We start from the raw sequence: 25,226 nt of genomic DNA on the forward strand, positions 1-25,226 counted from the left end.
TGGCTTAAGCAGCCTATACATCGCTTGAGCAAGGCTATCTTGTAAAATTGTTCAAGTCCTATGTAAAAACTCACAAAATCATATTAAAAACATTTAAAATCATAATTTCCATCTAAAATATATTAAAAACTGAAAACATAACGAATTTGATTCAAAACAAGACCTAAAGTGTATTATAATATCAAATAAATGTCTCAATTGTATATGAAAATACGATAAATTTGATGTTTATCATCTCATAATCGGTCCAAAGAACATAGCTTATGAAGATATCCCAAGATCCACCAAAACGTCAAAAACTCTAATTATAGTGATTAAAAAAATAAACATTGTAAGTAGGTGCACAAGTAACACCCTAACTTTATCTTATACTACTACTTTTATTATTTTATGTATATATCTTGATCTAATTATACATATATACATTAGTTCATATTATTATATTTTTCCATCCAAATCAAATGATTGAACACAAGTGATTAATATATTAAAGTTAAGGTTAAATTATTTAAATAATATTTAAGTTCGATCCTTGACAAAAATAACTTTTAATTAAATTTTACTTATTTTCCAATTAAATTTTAAATTAATTAAAATCTCATTTTAATGAGAAAACAATAGTTAAGAAAAAAAAAATTCCCCCTTCCGTTATATTGGAATTCACTATGTACTCAGTCAGCCCCTGAAAACGAATTGTTTATTTTGTACTGTAGTATTATAGCCGTATTTGATTGCCTTTATTTCAGGATTTCATCAGGTGCCGGCTGCTAAAAGATTCCAAAAAATTAATTTTGAATCATAATCAATCAATTAACAGTAACGTGTATGCATGCACGCACAGCAGAGACGTTCTAAATTCTAGTGTTGCTGACTAAGTTTCATTCAACCTGTGCCAACTAAGATGAGCAGATTGTAATTTTTGTTCTCTCGTATTATTACGTAACGTAACAAAAATATGAGATACAAGATAAATCTAATGATGAAAATAAAAAGCTTAAGAATGAAGGAAAAAAACAAAAAAAAAATTATGAGTTCAATTTTTTCACTGGCACATTTTTAATAAAATTAAAAAAATAATCTTTACTAATAAAAATAACAAAAATATGAAAGAAACTAATAAGTAATACCGGTGGAACAGTATTCATTTGAATAAACTTGATTCTGAAAAATAAATAAAAATAGATTAAACTTATTTAATTTAAAGTGTAATTAATTCACCAAAAACAAATTAAAGTGCAATTCACTAAATTTAATAATAGATACACTTTTTTTTTATACTGTTTCTTTCTTTGTATATTTTTTATACTGTAATAAATACACTTAATTATCTATTATGCACTTTAGAACTACTCACGAGTTGCCAAATCATACTTCCTCAGTATGAATGTAAACTAAGGACACCTCGTGTCCACATTTTCCTTTGACTATTCCTTAAACATATTCTAAAGAGAAAAATATTTGGTAAAGATCAAAATAGAATTATATAATAAAATTTTATTTTGAGACGCGCGCATAAAAGAAATCAGGTTTAAAAACCTTTTTGTCCTGTAATTATATCAATTTTTATTTATTAATTTATGATTCTTATAATGTCTTGATTTTTTTTATCTTTTCATTAAAAAATCGTCAATATGACTTTGTAATTGTAAGTATTGTCATGTAGCATAGTCCGGTAGTACAAAAAACACTTACGTGGTAACAGAAAATAAAGTCACCTAGGTTTTTTTTTCTTTAAAGAAATTAATAGAAAGGAAAAAAGTTTATAGAGAGAAAAATAAATAAAAACTAAACACTGATATATTTATACAAAGAAAAATGCATTCAACCCCAGAAAATAATACTTTTTTTAAGATTTCATGTATCTTTTAGACGAAGTAATTTATATTTGAGCAGGATAGAATTAATGTAGAGGATAAAGCTCTTTTGACAGTAATTAACATAATTGTATATTTATAATTTGAAGTTGAGACTTTTGATTAAAATAAATAAAATAATATATATATAGTGTTTGAATTGTGGGTTCTAATCTATGTTTATGTTCAATCTTCGTTTTCAGAAAATATCTCATTCCTTGCTTTTACGTTGAGGTTGTCTCATATTTCTTGTGAGAGTAATTTTGCGGAAGATCCAAACACCTCTTAATAACAAACACAAAATTATATACAATAGTATTATGATTCTTTTTATATAATAATAATAATAATGAAATTGCTGGAACTAGCTTGCAAAATGCAAATCAGCTACCGAGGAATTTGGTATTATTGTTACTATGTTCAGACAACTACTCTACAAACCATTTTACTCGTTTTACCGCTACTCTCTCTTACCACTGTTACTGTCTTGCAGGTGTCAGTGTACTTTTTAGTGTCGTCGCAGTATGACACTTGACACTAGCTAGTTATAAATAAATTGCCTTCTTCTCCCAGCTGGAACCGAACAACACTTCTCAGGAATGGACCCTGTTCCTCTTACTACTACTATTACTGCTGTCACCCTCTCTTAGAATATCAATCACCCCACATTCGACATTTTCAATTTCTTTCTTTTCCGACCACATAGCCCAACATGGAAACAACCTCGTTTTCCAAATTGTTGTTCTTGTTCTTCTGCTTCTTCGCTTCGTGTCTGTCTTCTCACGCTTCTGTCACCTACGACAGAAAGGCCATTCTCATCAATGGACAAAGGAGAATCCTCTTCTCCGGGTCCATACATTACCCCAGAAGCACCCCTGATGTAAGCCTTAAAAAAAAAAGCATTGAACTTTACGAGGTTTGATTTGATTTTCTAAGTGCTGTTTATGATTTGTAACTGTGAAACCGTGTCGGTGCAGATGTGGGAGGATCTGATTCTGAAGGCCAAAGAGGGAGGGCTTGATGTGGTTGAAACCTACGTCTTCTGGAACGTTCATGAGCCTTCTCCTGGCAATGTGCTTCTTCATCTTCACTCTCTTCGTTTTTTTTCTTTGGTTTTTGGACCTCTAATTTTAGCTTTTGTCCAATGTGTTTGTTTCTGCATGTAACTCAATTCAGTACAATTTCGAAGGGAGGTATGATCTGGTGAGATTCGTGAAGACAATACAGAAAGCAGGGCTCTACGCTCATCTCCGCATTGGACCTTATGTCTGTGCAGAATGGAATTTCGGGTAACCTTCTCATTTTCTAACATGCCAATGCAATTAAGGTCTTAAATTACGGTCGCAGTCGTGGTTTTGTTGCATTATAAATGCGGTTGATGCAGTCATAATTCGGCCAGAGACTCTAAAAACCTTGATGTTGCGGCTGAAGTCAAGCCCTTTCTTGTCATTTTTCTTTTAGATGTATTTTTCTCTTTGCTTAACATTTTGTTAAAGTTTTTTATCTTAATATTTATCTATTTGGAATGCTGTTGTTATGTGCAGTGGATTTCCTGTTTGGCTTAAGTATGTTCCGGGGATAAGCTTTAGAACAGACAATGAACCTTTCAAGGTCTCATTTTTTTAATTTCCAAAAAGGTTTTTTTATTAGACTATTTGGTCCTTTTGAATTTTATTGATGAGTCATGAACCATGTTTCAGACGGCGATGCAAGGGTTCACTGAGAAGATTGTGGGAATGATGAAGAGTGAGCGGCTATTTGAGTCTCAGGGTGGCCCCATCATACTCTCTCAGGTGAACATCTGAGGTCTTTCATTTCATAGCATTTAATCTTCATTGCTTTCTCTTCATACCACTAGTGGCTATGACTTATGAGCTTTTCCCTCTAGATCTAGTTTGAATACCGATGCATTCACCATGTGTTTGTTATTTTAGATTGAGAATGAATATGGGGCTCAGAGTAAGTTGCAAGGAGATGCTGGTCAAAACTATGTGAATTGGGCTGCAAAAATGGCTGTGGAGATGGGAACTGGAGTCCCTTGGGTGATGTGCAAGGAAGATGATGCACCAGATCCAGTTGTAAGCATTCTCACTCTTTATCTTGAAAGCTGTATAATAGAAAATGCAATCTTCTGATAGCATGCCTTGGTTTTCTTTTTGGTTATTCTATGAATATTATGATTATTTTAATTTTCAGTGACATGTAACTTTAAAAAACTATAGAAAATTAAATGCAGCACTCAGACAGTTGTCTTTACTTCATTTCTTTTATTAAACTAATTTGTTTCATCTGCGGGGTAACAGATAAACACTTGTAATGGCTTCTATTGTGATAAGTTTACTCCAAATAGACCCTATAAGCCTATGATTTGGACAGAAGCTTGGAGTGGCTGGTAAGCTTTTTTTTTACTATGACACTAAAATTTAGAAATGAGGAAGTGAAATATGGATGGCATGACTTTCTGTTAAATATGAAGGTTTACAGAATTTGGAGGTCCAATTCACAAAAGACCTGTCCAGGATTTGGCATTTGCAGTTGCTCGATTTATAATAAGAGGAGGGTCCTTTGTAAACTACTACATGGTTAGCTGGCTTAAAATGATTTTAAAAACTGATGACAGTGGCACCTACTCTTGTAACCAGCCTAACTAGTCTTGCATTTACCTATAGTATCATGGAGGAACCAATTTTGGACGAACAGCTGGAGGCCCTTTCATCGCTACCAGCTATGACTATGATGCTCCACTGGATGAATATGGTGAGAACTGAAAATTCTTTACCTTCTATGCCATCTGTACAATTTATTGACCTCATAACAACTAAACCAAAATTCTTCATGAATTCTGGCAGATAGTAGTAGTATGCTAATTAAGTAACACCAGTCACTACCATTATTTTTCTTAGAAACTTTATATGCATGAATTTTGATATGCCCAAAAACTTATCACCCTTCACTACATTGAAAGCAACTTATGTTTTCCTATAATGCTTACACTTTTGGGTATGTGTTTGTTAGAACAGTAACCCAAAACGTTATTTCTTTGTAACTGACTATTTCTGCAATAAAACATTGAAGGTTTGATTAGGCAACCAAAATATGGTCATCTAAAGGAACTTCATAGGGCTATCAAGATGTGTGAGCGAGCTTTGGTTTCAACTGACCCAATTATTACTTCATTGGGGGAATCCCAACAGGTTTTGACTCAGTTCAAAGTTATTTTGATTTTGACATGTGCATAGCTTGTCTACTGATCCTAGCTAACATTCAACATTTCCAGGCACATGTATACACTACGGAATCTGGAGATTGTGCTGCTTTTCTCTCCAACTATGATTCAAAATCCTCTGCTAGAGTGATGTTCAACAATATGCACTATAACTTGCCTCCTTGGTCTGTCAGCGTCCTCCCAGATTGTAGAAATGTTGTCTTCAATACAGCAAAAGTATGCAGTAAAATTTAGACTTTAGTTTGAAATCATCCTGTATTGTATTCAGCTATTGTACCCATGCCTCTTATGACACAACACTTTCACCTTCAACATGTCCATTCAACATGATTTAATAAGTGAAAATTTAGTCAAACCGATGAACTCTTTTCCCTTGTTTAGGTTGGAGTGCAAACGTCTCAGATGCAAATGTTGCCAACAAATACTCAGTTGTTCTCATGGGAAAGTTTTGATGAAGATGTTTATTCTGTGGATGACAGCTCAGCAATCACGGCTCCTGGTCTCCTGGAACAGATAAATGTAACAAAGGATGCAAGTGATTATCTTTGGTATATAACTAGGTAAGCCTGATCTGCAGCTAAGTGAAATAGTTTTAGAAACCATTTTGAATATATTTATTCTGTAATTCATTTTATGTATATGTTTCTGCAGCGTTGATATAGGTTCGTCCGAATCCTTTCTACGTGGAGGTGAACTCCCCACTCTCATTGTTCAGTCTAGAGGCCATGCTGTGCATGTTTTCATCAATGGTCAACTTTCTGGTAGGTAAATTTTCTTGTTTTTCAATTAGGCCTTTTTAGTTTATTAGTAAAAGTAAGCATGATGTATGTTTCAAACCAGGTTCTGCCTATGGAACAAGGGAGTATAGGAGATTCATGTATACTGGCAAGGTAAACCTTCGTGCTGGAATAAACAGAATCGCTCTGCTCAGTGTTGCCATTGGACTTCCTGTAAGTTTTTTCCCCCTTTTTTCCCTCTTTCTATGATTATGAAAGCCTTGTAACTAACTATGTCAGCTAATTTTGGCAAGAAATAAAAACATTAATAATGTCTCAATTCTTTTCCTTCTAATAACTAATATTATTGTATGTTGTTGTCAAAGAATGTGGGAGAACATTTTGAGTCATGGAGCACAGGAATCCTTGGTCCAGTTGCACTCCATGGACTTGACCAGGGAAAATGGGACTTGTCAGGGCAGAAATGGACTTATCAGGTTGCATACTCTTACTTTAGATACTTAAGTTGGTTCACTTCCCAAGAAGAAAATTTCACTAACATATGCTTTTAAACAGGTTGGGTTGAAAGGAGAGGCCATGGATCTTGCCTCTCCAAATGGTATCTCCAGTGTCGCGTGGATGCAATCAGCAATAGTTGTACAAAGAAATCAACCATTGACATGGCACAAGGTAAAATTACAGAGGAATGTGCTAACTTAGACTGAAAACAATAAACACTAGCTTTAAAACTGATGAAGTTAATCTGTAAACTGTGCAGACTCATTTCGATGCTCCCGAAGGAGACGAACCATTGGCATTGGATATGGAGGGTATGGGCAAAGGTCAAATATGGATTAATGGACAGAGTATTGGAAGATACTGGACTACTTTTGCTACCGGTAATTGCAATGACTGTAACTATGCTGGCTCATTTAGACCTCCAAAGTGCCAACTTGGTTGTGGCCAACCAACTCAGAGATGGTAACAATTACTAACATTGTAGCTTCTGCAACATTATCCTATTGGTGAATACAGTATAAGGCTTTGCATATCTTACATTACATATTGCACAAAATGTTTCAGGTACCATGTCCCTAGATCTTGGTTGAAGCCAACTCAGAATCTTTTGGTAATTTTCGAGGAACTTGGGGGGAATCCTTCAAAAATTTCACTTGTGAAGAGATCAGTAAGCAGTGTTTGTGCTGATGTGTCAGAGTACCACCCAAATATTAAGAACTGGCACATTGAGAGCTATGGTAAGTCAGAAGAGTTCCATCCGCCGAAGGTTCACTTGCATTGCAGCCCTGGTCAAACCATCTCTTCCATTAAATTTGCCAGCTTTGGAACTCCTTTGGGTACTTGTGGGAACTATGAGCAAGGAGCTTGCCATTCCCCAGCATCTTATGCCATATTAGAGAAGGTGATAGATCATACTCTTCATTTCACAATGCACTACATTTTTTTTGTTTCTTACATGCATCATCTTTCGGAAGCAATCATTTTTAAGGTAAATGTATTTGATCCATTGGTCACAATGCATTACATTACCTTCTAATAATTGCTTCCTAGGAACATATTCTTAACCTGTCCTCTTTTTCTGTTTCATATATTTCAGAGATGTATAGGAAAACCAAGATGCACAGTCACTGTATCAAACAGCAACTTCGGGCAAGACCCGTGTCCAAAGGTGTTGAAGCGGTTATCAGTTGAAGCTGTTTGTGCTCCAACTGCTGCAAATTGGAGGGGTTGATAAGGGCAAGGAAGCACCCGTTTACGTTTAGTGTGCAGTGACTTAAGTTAGACCGCAAGAAAAAGGGAACAACACAATAATAAAAGGAGCATAGTTAAAGGTTGTTGTCTAGTTGAATAGGTTGAGTGCCATAGTGTGAAAGTAGTAGCTATGTAACGAAATGGTGGTGGTGGGGTTAATGGGGCTTGCATGTATAAATTTTTCATAGTTAGATAGGTCAATGTGAAACCACGGGTCTGAAATTTGGACCCTTGTGTGTGAATTTAGAGTACCTGTCCCTTTCCTTTTTAACCGGATATGGGCACTGGTAAGCGAGGCATTTATGTTGGTGTGATTTGTGTTTCTTTTTTGTAACTTTGTATTAATTAATTAATGGATTGAGTCATGCCACAATTCAGGTTCAAAGTTGGGAGTGGACCCTACTGTAACCATTGTCTGATGAGGTTTATAGAATTTCACTGTTTTGTCTACTTTCCCTCCCCAAGTAACTATGGTACTCGCTCGGGTGTCGATTATAAAAAGAAAAAAAAAGCATACTTAGCATGTATTAAGTAAAGACAGATGTTAACCAAGGTCTAAAGGACATTAATTAAAAAAGTTAAAGAAATATATTTTTATTGGAAGATAAAAAATTATGCTACTCATGATCTCTTATGATTTACACAATAAATATTTTTCTCTTTTACTTTTTTAATTCATGTCCTAAGTGCATTGATTAACAAAATTCTTAAGAAAACTAGTTAACTCTATTAAATTGTGTTATTTTCAATTAATCAATAAATATTTTTCTTAAGCTATCTTTCATTTCAACTTGATATTCAACATAAAAAAAGTTTTTAACCTTATTACATGAAAGGTATTTTAGAAATAGTAAATTGAAATTTTTTTATATTCAAAACAAAAAATAATAAATTTTTGTTGCTTATATTCAAGACTAAAAAAATACTCTTTATTCTTCGTTCAACCACGATGGTCATGCAAAATGCAATAATGTGACCTAAAAAACATTTAATTCATATACTAATATTGTCATTATAAAAAAAATTAATTGAAATAGAGTTGGGTTCAAAATTAATTACTCTTATTCAATATCTACATCCACATTCATAAACTTTCACAATCAAATTTAATGATGTGACAAACAACAACACTTCTAAAATCAAGAAATTCAGAATTTAAAGATGTCAACCCATGCACATAATATGATTGATGATGCATGACTCCCTACCCATGGTTCATGAGTGATGAGGAATTAAATCCCAATTTTAATAAGTAGGCCCAAGAGAAATTTATGCATAAGGTGATAACGGGTCGTGAATTTTTTCATTAAACTCAATGAAGACACTGTTACACGTGAATATTTTTTAAGCAAGGAAGCAAGAAGGAGAAAAGGAAAAGATTTTGGTCTAACTTTTTTTATTTTTTTATCTAAGAATGTTTAGAATGGGCCTACCTTTAAGTCTCATTATCACCATTGCACATAGGAAAGAAAGTGTTTCAATTGATTTCCATCTTATTTATAAGACTCGAATTAAAAGTTTTGTTGTCCTTTCTATAAGATACAATTCATAATGTTTCTTGTATTAATTATTTTTAGAGTAAAATACTCCTAATTAAAATAGAGGTTATAATTGCAAACAATTAAGAGAAAAGAATATTAACTAAATGAAGTACTTCTCTTATTCAGTATGAAGTAGGTAATTAGGGCTTATAAATAGGACTAGATAGTGTGATAATTTATTATTTTGGAGTCATGCCTTAGGATTTGATTTTCGCATGCCACTGTTTGATACATAAGAAACTCAAACAAAAGAAAGATAAGGGGTTGATTTTGTTTAAGAAAAATAACCAAAGATAGAAAGATTATTGAGTCTTATTTAGTGGAAACCTTTGAGCAAGTACGTAAACAAATATAATTGGTAAAAAATAAAAATGCAAAAAAGGTAAAACATCATTTCCAATTTAATAATGTTCAATTGGAATCATTTTTCTAAAACATCAATGAAATAATGGATACACTATAACTCCATACTTTGGCATGCTCTAAGGACTTCCTTCACTCAGTTTTCATAAAGCATGGAAAAAAGTTGACCATGTTAGACAAACTTTAAATACCAACAATGTCTCTCCCAATTCCCTAACATGCCATAGACAAATTCCCACCATCAACCCAAATAAGAGCCAAATAATAGAAAAAACCAAACATAGGTGATTTGATAAAAAAAATCATAAGATTATTGCAGGAAAAAAAAAACAAATGAGAAGAATCTTAGCAACACAAGTAACAACATAACCAAAGATAATAGGATTTGTAATGTAAAGACCCACCTATGGTATTGTTCTAGAATATTATAGCATATGTAACTCTAGTATAGTCTTTTCATGCAAAAACTAGAATATGTATTTTTTTCTCATACAATACATACAACTACACTATTCAAGTATTATCCAAGATGACATCATCAGATCCACATGTCTTAGAAAGGAACCAAATATTATTAGTGAACATAACTACAAGTTTCAAAAGAGTCCCTTTCAAGGGAAATATATAAACATAACAACCAAAAACGTTATAATAAAGCCCTAAGCTGGTCCCCTCTAACATTATATACATAATTAGCAAAGACAAGGAACTTGATTCCTAGTCTATCTTTTGGTTCTATATCTTCAAGAAGCGGCTTGATCTCCTGCAACATTAGTATCATATGCTCCTGTGTCAAACATGATCATCACAGTCACAAAACATAGACACAAATGTAAGAGTAAACTTATATAAAAAGAGAAATCATACTAACAAAGAGATAAAGGAATAAAAATAATTTTAAATAAAACACTCATATGACACATTAATCCCATATGCATATGTTATGTTGACACGACTCCTAGAGATTTATTACAACTTTTGGGTAGTCCCCATATGCTTCATCCCTTACCATGACAACATGTTCTGATTATTCAGGGAGTCCCTTGAGCTAATCTTGTGGAGGTAATGTGGTTTTATTGAAATCAGACAAGTGTGGGTAATGGCTTACCTCTGTAAGGTTAGCATGACCTTACATATATAAGATTTCGCCCACTCGTCTAATGTATAGGCTCATTTCCGTTAGTCACAACAAAAAATCCCAACACTAGGTTTAGAGCCTACCAAGCACTCTCGCATTACGTGTCGACCCATATGCATATGACATGTATGCAAAAGCCAAACATGTTGTACAAGTCCATTCTCATTTATTACACACACTTAGGAATCCATCTAGTCATTCCATAACTTCAACAACACATGTACTTCTCTATCAATTTCACTATTGATCATATTCATTGCTCATTAGAAAACTATTTAATTTTAGAACAATATACCTACCCTTCTCACCCAACAAGTTCTCATGAATTGCTAGGTCTCACTTAGTGAGTCTTACAAAACTCCTAATTTTTTCCTTTTATTTACATGGCAGTGAGATTCGCTCGCCTAACGAGATTCAACAAAAATGGACTTGTTTGCCCAGTGAGAATCACTTGTCCAGTGAAACTTAGAAATTAAATAACTTTTTTCTCTCAATTTCTCGAGGTAGTGAGGCTTGCTAGCTCAGCGAGACTTCAAAATTCTACGGTTCAAGATTTAGCCTTAAAAAAGAGTAATCCAACCCCCAAACCCACACCGACACCAAAAATGACCAAATCAGTTTAAACAATCAATACTCATCAAACAAGCATCACAAGAAAAAAATATCAAAACTCCATGTAATAATAAATTACACAATAAGAGCTTCCCTTACAAAAAATAATCCCCTAGGGTTCCAAGGTCTTGAAGGATAAGGGTGCAAGGATGACCTTGGTGGTTCTCTGGGATCTTTCTCAACTTAGGATTCGAAAGTAGCTAATGTAACCTAGATCAGTCATCAAAACAAATCCAAATCAAGATTCTAACAAAGTTCCCAAATTAGAGCTCTTGAAAAGCGATGAATTGAGCTCAAGAAAACCAAAAGGATTAGAGGGGTGTTACTTACCAACTGGAAATGAAACAAAAGGCTATAGGATTCTAGGATTCAAAGCAACAAGGCTTCCATGGAGTGAATCTAAGCATTGTTAGCTCTTTAAGGGAAAGGGTTTTGAGCACAATTGGGAATGAAGAGAAAAAAAAAAGAAAAAAGATGGAAAGGATTTGAAGTTTTGAACATTGAATGGATTAATGGAAAGGGATGACTAATTTCACTTTCTTATCTAACCCCTTTTTCTTCTATTCCCACCCTTTAGCTTCATGTTTTTGTGCTTAGACCTTGGGCCCAGAATTACCTCAACCCATTAACACCTATGTAACACTAAAAAAAATAATGTAAATATGCAGTCAACTAGTACACCAATTAACATAATTACACACTCAAGTTTTTATCTTGCAAACTAAAATAAATTAAGCACTTAATCACACAAAATAATAAAATAAATAAAAACAATACATTACACATAAATTTCCCCAACCAATATAACAAAATAATCAAACATAACATATTTAGTGTTTACAATTAGATTTGAGAAAAAAAAATAAAAAGAAAGGAGAAGAATCTTACCAACACCACTAACAACATAACCGAACACAAAGTGATTCATAAATTTGACCAAGCAAAACAACAAAATAACCAAAGATAACTAAACACAGGTGGCATTTAAGCAAAACAATAAAATAACCAAATAACAAATACCAATCCTCAGAAGCTAAATAACTATGCACTCATTTATTTTGTGCAGTGTAGCTTTTTCACCCTCCTTCATCCTTTTTTTTTGGCCGCAACCTCCATTAACACCAAATACCATCATCACCCACAACCACTACCAAACACCACCACCACCCAAACACCACTTATCACCATGAACCACCACTATCATGCTCAGTTTTGGCTCAATCACCCGTTTCTGGCTAAGTCTTGGCAAGTTGTTGACTCAATTTTTGGCCTCCAATTGACTTTGCGACTTTGGCTAATTCATGGCTTGGCTAGGGAAAAAAATCCAACATCTTATACTTCCATCATTTTGGATGTCAATGTTTCATTCTAAACACTAAGGATAACTTGGAAAAGTTTGATTCTAAAAGTGACAATGGAATATTGCTTGGGTATTTTGAGACATCTAAGGCATTTAGAGTATACAACTCTAGAACCTTGGTAGTTGAAGAAATTATCCATGTGAAGTTTAATTGCACTAAGCTTGATAAGGAATTATCAAAGTTGGATGAGTCCTTTGCAGATTTAATACTAGATCTTGGAATAAAAAACAATGTGTCATCCAATCACAACATGAAAATTACAACGCCCAATCCACCATTGGACAGTCCCTAAGAAGAGATAATGGAACCAACTGCGCGCATCATTAGAAAGAACCATTCTGAAAGCCAAATCATTGGTGATCTAAAAAAAAGTGTCCAAATACGAGCATCTCTTAGACTTCAAGGTCATACAATATTGATCTCAAAGAGAAGAAAAAAGATAACAATAACCTTACTGCAACAACCTGCTACATATTTCATGCAACATTCTAGGTGTCGAGATAATGCATCCTTGGATCATGGTCGACTGATTGTGTGGAGTGCATTAATATGGTGCATTTGGAACCATAAAATATATGTGTGTCTTTGAGGGTAAAACTTTTGATTGTGAAATGCTGAAACATCAATACATGTGCCACAACTTGGTCTTGGTTAAAAAGCAAACAAAAGGGATTTGATGCATCATTCTTGCTTTGGTATCTTAATCTTATCCAGTGCCTATTGTAGGGGTACTATTTTGATGATTAAATATTGGTGTTGAATGCCTTGTTGTCGGCTAAGGTGGTGATGGTGCTACTTGACTAACCCAAGCTGTTTGTGCTTATATATAGGGGAAAGAGTTCCTTAATCACTCCAAAGCTTACTCTTCGAGTCATCAGAGCAATCAACGAATGGATTTGGGATTTGGGGTGGTGTAAGAGATGGTTTGCTTGAGAGAAAGGCCACCTCCAAAACCTATCATAGTCTCTACCGCACCCCCAAACCACCACCAAACACTAGACTTGCATCCAATAGATAAGGGGTGGTCATCGAAGGTTGTGAAACGACAATAAATGGGGTGGCGATATTTAGCGACAATGTTAGAGAAGGTGCAGGTTCACACAAATGAGGAAGGAGGTGTGAATTTGCAAGAACGAAGAAGGAGAGTGATGGAGAGAAGATGGAAAAAGGAAAAGGGAGTGAGACTGTGTGATCGAGATAGAGGGTTTCGAGTAAGAGTGAAGATGTATGACATGAGGATTTTGGGTTCTAAATTTGAATTTTGAAAGAGAAGAATTAAGGATATCATTTGTTTGTTCTAATAAAATATTGGAATAAAATAAAAGACTAAAATATTCTAATAAATGAGCAAGTGTAAAAAAAAGTAAAACAAGTTATAAATGTAATTTTTCTTGAAGTTTTGATTCTTATAGAGATAATAGACTAATGAGGGTGTATTGTATTAAGATTTTAAAAGACTAATTTAGCATAAAAAAGTCTTGTGAATTTAAAAGATTATGTAGGAATATTATGATTTCCTTACAAGACTTTTTATGATAATTTGAATTTTAATGAATTTATTTTATAAGAATTTAAAGAATTTGAAAAGACTTTATATATTTACAAGTTTTGAAAGGATTACGTGAATTTTTAAAGACACATTCAAAATTACAAGAGTTAGTGGAAAATAATAAAAAATAATGAGGTTTGAATAAAAAAAAGTAAAATCAATATATTTTTTTAATATTTTTATAGCTATATTGATTTTAGCTTCTTATACTAATCTTTCTTGCAATAACATATTCTTATTTTCACTTTGGATTTGAACAATATATTTAAAATTATAGGTTGATTTTCTGATTTTTTAATTACTATAATTATTTCATGATGAATCGAATGACATATTTAAATGAGATGTAATAATAAACATATACTAAAAGGGAGTAGTGATGGTGAAAAATTGATAGAAGAATTATTCAGCTATACAGATGACGAAATTAAAGGTGACAATCACAAAAATATTGCAATCAAGTGATGAGCATAATCAATATTAAAAAAGTATGGTTAACACATAAGACACACATTAATTTAATTTAGAAAACAAAGAGAAAAATGCATAAGAGAAGAATATACTTGATATTCTTTTTAATCCAAAAGAATAGAAAAAATATGTATGACATACATGCCTTGAAGAATATTAAAGAAAGAAGATAATATGTGATGAGAAAAAAAAAGTATGATAATCAATAAAAAAAGAAAAAAACTCTAGTAAAATCTTAAGGATTTGAATGAAATTATTGGATAGATGTTTTATAAGAAAAAATAATAAAGTCGATTGAAATCTTTCTTAAAAAAATCCTAATTGAATATAATTAAATTTTGTTATCTTCCTTAAAAACTCTTAAAAATCTTAATTAAATACAATAAAATTTATTTATATTATTTAAAAATTCTAATTAAATATCACAATTTTTTTTTTATATTTTTTTAAAATTCAAATCCATACTCCTTCCAAGAAACTAAATTTGGCATTATATCTATTTTAAATTTTACTATTACCTCTCACAAAAACACGCTCATTTTCCGCATTTCACTATATAAAAACCCGGGTACTTGACTAGAGTTCATTCCCGAGTGTCCTCGATTCCGCTCCCATGTCCCTGCTTCCCAAAACAGAGCAAAACGACGTCCCCGTCGTCGACATTGACAGCGACGAAAACGGCGTCGCCGCCGTAGCTCCTGCAAAAAACGACGCGTCGTCGCACAAGACTCCGTCGCCACAAGTTGAGCTTGTGCAGCAAGAAACCCCTGCGTCGGGTTCCGCTCTGTCTGCCTCCGACGGTCTGTCTCGAAGCTTCTGGAAAGCCGGGGACTACGTTGTTGGTCCCTCCTCAAAGCCCACTCCCTTCCAAGGTTTTGCACATTTAGCCCTACAAAGTTATATTTTTTTTAATTCCTTTAAAATTTAATTTCAAAGTTCACAGATTTCTCTTAGGTTATGTTTTGATGAATGAGTTTGGACGGAAAGGGTAGATAGAGTTATATAATGTTTTAAGAAAAATGAATGATTGATGGTTGGAAAGTTGCATGCTAATGTTTCATTCAAGGTTTTAAATTGCGGTCGAGGTGCTCGTCGTGTTCCTTGATATTGCGGGAAATTGTGGATAAATGTGGCAGATATGCCACAATTTCGGTAAAACCCTGTTTTTGCGGCCAGAATTGCGGTCCTGAATTGGCTTTGAAAACCTTGGTTTCATTTGAAAAATGTTTTTACCTGTAGAAGTTGTGAATAATTGAGTGGAGAGAGAAAGGGAAATCTCTATGGAGTGTCAATAACTGAATTACAACAGTGCTTGATCAGTGTGTATTTATGTATGCATAATGGTTTGTGAACCACACTTTTGATGATATCACTGTATAACAACCATAACTAAAAAGTAGAACTTAAGAAGTGAAAAGTGGCTACTGACTAACGGTCATTTGGTTCCTTCATAATACCTGATGAGTTATGGCTTTGTTAATAAATTATTGATTCAGGCCCAAAAGTTAACCCTTATTCTTCTTTCTCCTCCAAACCCTGCTATTCAAGCATACCCGTAACTGTTTTCACTCCAATTGCAGGTCACTTGGAACATGCTCGGGTGCACCCCAAGTTTTTGCATTCTAATGCAACTTCCCATAAATGGGCTTTTGGAGGTGTGGTTTCTCTGGCTCTCTTGTGTTTGAACAAATTTTGGGATTTGATTTGATTTGTAAAAGAAGTTCTTTGTTTGAAAGTTCTGAGATAAAAATTCATTTGCTTTTGAAACCCTTTTGATTCAAATTGTGTGTATAAATCTGGTTTGCTTTTAGTTTTAGTAATCTGAATAGTTAACTTTTCTCTTATTAGTTTAACTGTTGTACATATTCCAAGTAAATGTAATAAAGCAAATAACTTCATTTATATTTTTGAAATAATCAAATAGATATGGATATCTATTTGATAAATTGATCGAAATTTATTATATTAATATTAATTATTAATCCCTATCTTGCACTTTATGCTATGCACTAAAATATCAAATAAATATTATAAATAAGAAATATTGGATTGTTGTTCCAAACATGAAATTTGGTTTGCAAAGTCTTTTTAAATTTTAGTGCAAATTTTTATTTGTACTCTCCAAAAACAATGTTACTTTTTTTTTGGTCTGGTTTGATGTGTAATTTACTTTTATTGAGTGACTGGGAAATTTCCTCCCTGACATGATTTTGTTCCTGGTTTGGAATGTAATTGTCTCTTTACCAAGATACACATGGTTGCTTTTGTAATTTTGTTTAGTTGGAATATAGTGGTACTGATTAGCTCTTTCATGCTACTGCTGCAAAATTCTTGACAAAGCTAGAGCCTGATGCAACTTATGCTCTCAGGCTATATTAAGTGTTAACCGGGCAAATAGAAAACATTTGAAGAACCTTGTTGTGTACATATCTTATTGATTTGAACTTTCAAATTTTTGTTTGTGTTTGTTTCTATGACTTAGGTGGGTTTTCTTTAGTAATAAAAATAACACGTTTCTAAGACAATTTTGGATAGCAAGAAGATTATTTGGGATATCTTAATGTTTCTTTTAAATGTTAAATGAAGAGTTGTTTTAAATATTTTGTGAATATGTTGGTCATTCATAATATGCGCCTTTCATTATTGGCAGCAATTGCTGAGCTTGTGGATAATGCTGTTGACGAGGTATGGTTCAAGTAAAAACTAATTTACTCTTTTCTAGGCAGTGAGATAAGATAATCCTAGTCAGTTTGAAAAAATATCATTTTCAAATGCAGAATTCTGTTTTCAAATGCAGAATTTGATGCTAACAGATTGTTTGATGAAGCTGTTTTCTTGACTTGGACTTGGCTTAGACATTTTGAGAAACATTTCTCAACTCATCTAAACCAATGGGCAAGCAATATTAGTCAGGGTTTTCTCATGTAATGGGTGTTACAATTAGAACAAAAGACATGTTCTCCTAATATCTAGAATACCTTAGTTTCGGTGTCTAGATATCAGGATGTATACCTCTATGTACTAGTACCTCTGGTACTTTTGATCATTTATATATATAATATATTTAGTTTTGCTGATCAAAAAAAAAAAAAGTTTGAAAAAATATCGTTGAGTACTTGAGCTTTGTTGTATGCTTTAAGTGCTCCCTTGATTGGCTTTATACTATGTCATTTCAAAGTTGGTGTGCCAAGAAGGGTTGGGTCACCTGGTTGATGGGGATTAAAAATTGTTCTCCATGTGCATGGGTTTGAACTCCCTTTATTGGGAAAAACCCAAGTCCTACCTTGGCTAGAGATAAGGCCATAAGTGGGGGACAACCCTCACTCTATGAGCTAGCTTTGGGGGTTGAGTTAGGCCCAAACTCAGATTTTAAGATGGTATTAGAGCCTATTCTAGATCCATTAAAGGGCCCCCCCACCATATTATCCATGCACTAAGGAAGAGAGGCTAATTCTGTGGCTCATTCCCTTGCGAACAGAGGTGTTTGTGGTTCCACTCCTCTTTGTATTTTGGACACCCCTCAACCTTCTTTTTAAGGATGGTTCTGTGTAGTTCTTTTTAGTCATGTCCTTTACATAAATAAAAAACTTACCTTCTACTAAGGTCTGCCAATGTGGAACTTCTAATAAGCTATTTAAGAATTGTTTTTTTAGAGTATGACTATTACTGAATACTGAATTTTCCTTATACTTTTAGATTCAAAATGGTGCAACTTTCGTGAAGATTGATAAGTTTGATGTCAAGAAGGATAATTCACCAGCATTATGTTTTCTAGGTATCCAATTCCAAACATGCATAATCGTTAGGCTAAAATATACGAATGGTCCCTTAACCCTTTTTTTTTTGTTTCTAAATTGGTCCCCTAATTTTTAGAAGTTCTAAAATGATCCCCTTATTCATTTAATTAATGATGCGTTAGTCCTTTTGTATAACTTATCGTTTTTTTATTTTTGGGCACAATTTTTGAACATTTTTTGATTGGTTCAAGACATGAAATTTGTCCCATTAGATTCATCTACATGAAAACTATGTGAACCACCTATTGTTTGGAGTTCATACTAGAAAGATACATAAATAAGGTGAAAATTGCATGAAATGTGCATCTCATGAGCAACCAGAAAACTGAAAACAAGGCTCACTTTTCTTATTGCATGAGGTTTTCACCACTTTTATAGTCCTTTTTGTGTCGAACATTAGTTGGTTCGCTTAGTTTTCAATTAGGTGAATCTAATGGGGGAGATTTTACGTCTTAAATCAACAAAAAAGGAGTTAAAAATCATGCCCGAAAATTGAAAAGGAAAAGTTTTACAAGGACTAATGTGTCAATAATTAGATAAATAAGGGGACCATTTTAGAACTTTTAAACTTTAGGGGACCAATTTAGAAACAATAAACAAGTTAAGCGACCATTCATATATTTTAGCCTAATCTTTACTGTTATAGTAATTTTTTTGGTTTGATATTCAAGTTATTGGCAACAAAGGCTTATTGGAGCACATGTTTCCTGTGCAGATGATGGTGGTGGAATGAACCCTAATGCAATTCGAAAATGCATGAGCTTGGGTTATTCATCAAAGAAGTCAAAGACAACAATTGGACAGTGTATCTGAATTTATTTTATTCATTTCTTTTTCTGCATGTGTCTTAAAGAACTCTTCCATAGTTAATATTTGCATATACATTAATATCTTCTTAAAACATGCTCAATTTGTTTTCTGTTTAATTTTTAGTTGATATATTTTCACTAATAATTACCAAAACTTTGCCTTGTTTTCATTCCATTTCCCATATTCAAGATTTTATGAAGGACACAAAATAAGAAACAAGGTGGCATTTTTGCAATGATGAGTGCCATTTTAAAATGAAAAAAAGAATAGAAAAGAACTAGACACTCTAAAAGGACACATGTTTTTGGTGAGATAACAAGTTATCTTTTTTAGTTGTATTTTTACATAATTATTTTATTCTTTTCTACTTCTCGATCATTTAGTCCAATCTGTAAGTTTGTGAACCAGTCACCTATATGTCAAAGAAATTAATGTATTTTAGGATAAGAACAATGATGAAAATATTTACACAGGAACTTAAACACATTTATCTCTCTTTTTCTCTTTAAAAGAAAGCCAATTTTATCCTGACTACAAATCGTAGAAGATATACCTTTGCTATTAAGTTGCTTGTCATTATTGTTTCCTTATTCTATGAAGTGTTTCCTTTAAATTTTTTTGGATTAATTGCATTTTTAGTACCTTTAGTTTGGACTGTGTGATTTCTGTCCCCAAATTTTTTTGAGCCAATTAAGTTCTTCTATTTTTATAATCAAGCAAATTTGATCCAATTATCCAAAAGACCCATTTGCAGCCAATGGGAAGTTTGTTTGGGGGCAGAGGGATCAAACTCTAAGCATTATTCTTCTTTAGTGTTGCATATTGTTCATGCATTGCAGCAAGCCATTAAGGGTCTTGTAGGGCTTGTTTGACACTCTTTGGTTCCACATGTGTGAGTAGAAGTGTAGGGTGAATTCGAGCTTTGAAAATTCCAGCTTTGGACCTTATAACCATGAGGTAAATATTGGTAGGTCTGGATGGAGGAGGTGAAGTAGAATCAGCTTGAGGTACAATAGTGGTATGTGAGGAAGTTTCTGGTTGGGGAGGGGAAGGTGCAGAATTGAGAAGTGACTGAGATGGGTTGGGAGAGATGGTAGGTATCAAGACTAGGGGTAGAGAGGAAGGTGTGGGCCCAGAGATAGGAGATGATGGAGGGAAAAGGTGAGGATAGGTGAATCTGGAGTTCTGGACACATTGAACAAGACATCTATAGATATATAGCCAGCTGTCAGAAGAGAGACACTTGTAGCCCTTGTGAGAGGTTGAATACATGAGAAAAAGACATCTTGGGACCAAAAGCTAAGTTTTTGAATGGTGTAAGGTGTAAGGAGGGTGAAGCAAGCACACCTAAAATCCTTAAGGATTTGATAATCAGGTTGGGTGTTGGGATGTGTGGTGTAAGGTACTGCAAGTGGGAAGTCTGTTGATGAAGTAGGCAGATGTGACAAAGGCATGATGCCAAAACTTGAGAGGCATAAATGCTTGACTTAACAAAGTGTGCCCCAAGTTAACTGTAGTATTGGAAACTGTGGGACGATGTAATGGGGGAGAGTATTGTCAGGTTGCTGATAATAATTTGGCTGAGGAGAACTGGTTGGTAGTGCTTTTCAAAACAGTGGTAGCAAGTGGCAGTGGTCTTCCCAAATTTGAACTACATTTGACATTGAGTGATCACCACGACCATGTCCACAGCCCTAATGACCACCGCAGCCTTTGTGAGAAGGAGGCGGCGGTGGAAGATTTTTAGAATTATATATATATATATATATATATATATATATATATATATATATATATATATATATGTATGTATATATATATAATGAAGGCTATCGTATGAAAATAAAGTCAGAGAAAGAGATAACATTTGAGAGAACGGAAAGTTATGTTTTTGATTACATTGGGATGAGATAGTACCATCTGTATTTATACAGATTACAGTGGCTTCCTGAGGAAGCTAAACAAACTAAGCTAGGGAACAGCTCAGCATAACTAACTGACCGCCCAGCATATCAGACAATTTAACTCTAGACCACTTAGCATAACTACTAGGGTGTGTTTGTTTTGTTAAATTTTAGAGGACTGGGCAGTACAACAATATTTGTCCAGTGTTTGTTTTAAATAAGAGTTAGTGGACAGCACAAAATAAGGAGTGCAGCACTGGACAAAACTCTAAAAATTTGTAACTCACAAATGCATGGGACAATTTTTTGTCCGGTGGTAACAAAACTAAAAGCACAAAAGTATCCTTCCCAGTCCGCACATCTATCACCCTTTTCTCTGCCATTTGCACGTCTTCCTCCTGTTAATTAACTTATTCACGTTATTTGGGGATAAAAAAAATAACACCACCACTGTCTTGCATAACTTTTGCGATGATGCACACAAATTTTTCTTGAACAAGTTAATTCTCCATGTGCAGGTTGGAATTTCTTTCACACTTTTTTTTATGCAAAAAGAAAAAAAAGTTGCATATGGTCAGAATTATTGAAACTGCACTCGAAGAACATAATCTACACGAAATGGCCATTTTCTCTAGTGAATCTTGTTTTGTTCTTTCTCCTGCATTGTTGCCATAGGAGTGGCACAGCAGCATGATGTTGATGCCATAAACCGTTACTGCAAACATATTATTAAGATAAATTAAAAAGGGTATTCCAGTAAATTTTGTGTTATTAGACTTGTGTTGTCCATTAGTTGTCAAACGATGTATAATAAAAAAAGTTGTCCTGTGACTTAAGTAATTGTGCTGTGCTGTTCTACTTGTGCTGTATCGTAGAGTGTATCAAAGGCAACCCTAATCACACTATCATGTACAAAGTTACAGCTGTCACACACTCACACTAACTAATGCAGGAATTTGAACACTGAAATTTTACATTCTCACAAATTTTAAAAATAGAGGGACTTAATTGACTAAAAAAAGTTGAGACCAAAATCATACATATTCCAAATTAAAGGAGCCAAAAGTATATAATTAAGCCTTTTTTTGTGGTGAATATGGTTTAGTGGTGATCCAGTATGGACTATATTACATTCTGTTATGACAGCTGTCGCCATGCTACCACAGCTGTAACATAGAGCTTTAGCTTCCTAGAAGTTTCAGTTGCCTGTATAAATATCACATATCTGTAACAGTACATAAGTGACTTTTATCATATTTTCAGATCAATAAAATTTCTCTCTCTCTGAAATTTCTCTTTCTCTCAGAAATTCTTCACTTTCCAAGTAACATCATGTTTTATTCTAGATGGCAATGGATTCAAGACTAGTACCATGAGACTGGGTGCTGATGTTATTGTTTTCAGTCGGGCAATGCATTCAGGGTACATTTTTTATATTAGTTTGTGTAATTCAATTTTAATTATCTCAAATTTTCTATTTCATTTTCTTGTTGAATTGATCTTACTTGCTTTATCCTTTGGATGTTAACTATTAACTTGAACTGTATGGGAGAGTATGTGCGGGTGAAATGGTAACCATGAAGGTGAACAAGTACGGTGTTGACAAACATAAGTGTTAAAGGTTTATGTTACTAATTAGTATAATTACCTAATATTTTTATTCTTTGTGCTGCAGGCCATATTTGACATGATTTGCATTAATTTTAGATGACTACTTATAGTATAATAGGGGTTTGGTTCAGGCATTTTTTGATATGGTAGTGTAGGTGTGGTTTCTCATGTTTTCTTGTTTTTTCTGTTGAATAAATTCCTGATTCTCTTGGCAGACTTGCTTAAGCTGCAATTATACACTGTTTTCTTCCTAATGTTATAGAAAGGCTGGCTACTAAACAGAGAAAAATATCTTAATGTTTAGTGACTGCTGAAAAATTCACCTATTATGATCAGTAGATAATAGAGTATTGTAAAGTTCTGTTAGTGTAGCTCTTTCTGTTGGTTATATGCTGAGTTAGCAGTTAGTTAGGATTGTATAACTTGTGGACAAGCTACATTGTATTATATAAATAGATCTCTCTGTTTGTAACAACTCAAGATATCAATAATATTTTCCTCTTTCATGTCTCTCTCTCTCTCTGAACTCTATTAGTAGTAACCAGCTAGTGTATATAGGCTTATGAAGAGCTAGTACAGCTCTCAATTCATTGTATCAGTACTTGATATATCATGTTAAGCACATTGGAATTATAGAGAAAGAAGAGCACTGCTTTAATTAGTGTAACAAATAACAGGAAAAAATAGCAAATAAAAAAAGAAAATAAAAATAGACACAGAGAAGCATAGATAGCTACCCTGTCTCTGAGGTTGAAGCCTCCCAAAATGCCCTTCATAGATTCAGTGCCCTCTTCTACTTAAGCTCTCTCCAATCCATCTTATTACCTCCATCCAATGCTTGCCCATGCCCGCTTCACCTATGTCATGCTACCACCTGTCAATTCTGTTAGACTTCTCCCTAACTGACTTCTCCCACATATTTCCTATTATGAACTATGAAGTATGAACCTAGGAAAGATAAAAGGGAATTTGATAGATACAAGGAAATGAACAATTTTATTGGATATTTGAGAATAGGAGAAAAAATTCTCCTCCAAGGCATTCTACTATCTTCTAATTCTTTGAATATGCCTTCCATCTTTATTTTCCTCTATTTATGGAATTGAAATATCCTCTAACAAACTAACTACTCTAATACTATGTTTAAAATTTTCTCCTTTTCCATTTTCTCTTTGTAAATGCCTCTTTGTTTTCCATGCTTCCCATGGTTGTGTTATGAGTAGTGTGTTAGTATTATTCTTGATGGCATATTTTCCATTCTGGCCTTTTTCCTTTTGGGTTTTATATGTGAAGTTCATTTTCTGGAATTCAACTTGTAACTTTTAGTTGTGGATAAAATTTTATTCGTTTAAATTCTTCTCATTTTTCAGCCGGGCAACGCAAAGTGTGGGTCTACTATCCTATACCTTTTTGCGTAGAACTGGGCAAGATGATGTAGTTGTTCCAATGGTGACATTTCCTTCCTTTAATGTTTACATACGTAACAATGGATGTGTTCTGCTTTCATATTTTTATTTAGTTTCCTTTTCTTTGCAGATAGATTTTGACATATCTGGTCATTGGGCTGAGCCAATTATTTATAGCTCACAGGATGAATGGTCAGCCAACTTGAAAACAATTCTTGATTGGTCTCCCTTCACATCAAAGGAGGAGCTCATGCTTCAGGTTCATTTCATTTGATTGTATATTCACAAAAACTTATCATTTGGAAACATCAGAAATAATTATTTTTGGATTCACTTATCGTTTTGTTGGTAGTGTTTCAAGTAGTTATTTGCCTGTAGAAAAGAGCTTATCCTTTAGAAATGTCATTGGGTAATTTTTCAGATACATTGCCTAAATTATTCACTCGTTCAATTCAGTGTGTATCAAATAGAAGCTGAAATGTCTAACTTTATCACAAATCAATTTTTGTGCCATAAAAGCCTCATTAATGATTAGTTATGCTCCAAGCTTATGCACCAATTTCTATTTTGAATTGCATATTGCCACAAGACGTTAGCATCTTCTACCAACCATATACAACTTTCTTTTGCGTGCTACACTTTGACACTATGGCTTTGTTAGTTGTTGGAAAAAGCCACCTAAATTGTGGCCACTTTTAGATAGAGGGGTGTGTTGAAAGTTTCACATGATGAGTAGCCGTGGACAAAAGGGAAACATGTTGAAGTCCCACATTGACTAAGGATAGTATCGAAATAGACTATATAAGTGGGGGACAATCCTTACCTTACAAGTCGGTTTTGTAGGGTTGAGTTAGGCTCATAACTCACATTCTGACATGGTATTAGAGCCTATGCTAGATCCATTCAAAGGGTCACTCACCATATTATCCATGCACCAAGTTCAAAAGTGCTGGGCGTGAGGGGGTGTATTGGAAAAATCTCAAGTCCCACATATCCTAGAGATAAGACTAAGATAGAGTATACAAGTGGGGGACAACCCTCATTCTATGAGCTAACTTTTGGGGTTAAGTCAGATCCAAACCCATATTCTAAGATGGT

The 25,226-nt window shown here is 33.8% G+C and overlaps 2 protein-coding genes across 2 annotated transcripts in view; both read left to right on the forward strand.

Annotated features, from left to right (window-relative positions):
* Positions 1-2,413: 2,413 nt before the first annotated feature.
* LOC114391218 (beta-galactosidase 3-like) lies at positions 2,414-7,993 on the forward strand. Its single transcript, XM_028352258.1, has 19 exons — positions 2,414-2,733; positions 2,831-2,926; positions 3,030-3,142; positions 3,398-3,464; positions 3,554-3,646; positions 3,788-3,931; positions 4,157-4,245; positions 4,330-4,435; positions 4,523-4,610; positions 4,929-5,047; positions 5,131-5,295; positions 5,461-5,639; positions 5,731-5,840; positions 5,920-6,029; positions 6,182-6,292; positions 6,372-6,485; positions 6,574-6,776; positions 6,879-7,215; positions 7,411-7,993. Exons 1-19 carry the CDS (start codon positions 2,566-2,568, stop codon positions 7,543-7,545), a joined length of 2,547 nt encoding a protein of 848 aa, XP_028208059.1. The 5' UTR covers positions 2,414-2,565; the 3' UTR covers positions 7,546-7,993.
* A 7,176-nt stretch (positions 7,994-15,169) lies between these two features.
* Positions 15,170-25,226, forward strand: part of LOC114390521 (protein MICRORCHIDIA 1-like) — a 44,577-nt gene continuing 34,520 nt past the window's right edge. Inside the window, exons 1-8 of the mRNA XM_028351268.1 lie at positions 15,170-15,472; positions 16,181-16,255; positions 17,251-17,285; positions 18,297-18,375; positions 19,113-19,202; positions 22,458-22,533; positions 24,093-24,171; positions 24,259-24,387. Coding sequence (XP_028207069.1) covers positions 15,214-15,472; positions 16,181-16,255; positions 17,251-17,285; positions 18,297-18,375; positions 19,113-19,202; positions 22,458-22,533; positions 24,093-24,171; positions 24,259-24,387 — 822 coding nt within the window. The 5' untranslated portion in view covers positions 15,170-15,213. The remainder of the gene's footprint in view (positions 15,473-16,180; positions 16,256-17,250; positions 17,286-18,296; positions 18,376-19,112; positions 19,203-22,457; positions 22,534-24,092; positions 24,172-24,258; positions 24,388-25,226) is intronic.

Source organism: Glycine soja, chromosome 16, assembly GCF_004193775.1.
Source record: "Glycine soja cultivar W05 chromosome 16, ASM419377v2, whole genome shotgun sequence".
In the NCBI taxonomy this organism is placed as follows: domain Eukaryota; kingdom Viridiplantae; phylum Streptophyta; class Magnoliopsida; order Fabales; family Fabaceae; genus Glycine; species Glycine soja.

Excerpts from the sequence above, each read along its gene's own strand:
- LOC114391218 (XM_028352258.1), top strand. The coding sequence starts at position 2,566 with ATGGAAACAACCTCGTTTTCCAAATTGTTGTTCTTGTTCTTCTGCTTC. Across the intron at positions 5,640-5,730 it reads TATCTTTGGTATATAACTAG|CGTTGATATAGGTTCGTCCG; the intron begins GTAAGCCTGATC and ends ATGTTTCTGCAG. Across the intron at positions 6,030-6,181 it reads GTGTTGCCATTGGACTTCCT|AATGTGGGAGAACATTTTGA; the intron begins GTAAGTTTTTTC and ends TTGTTGTCAAAG.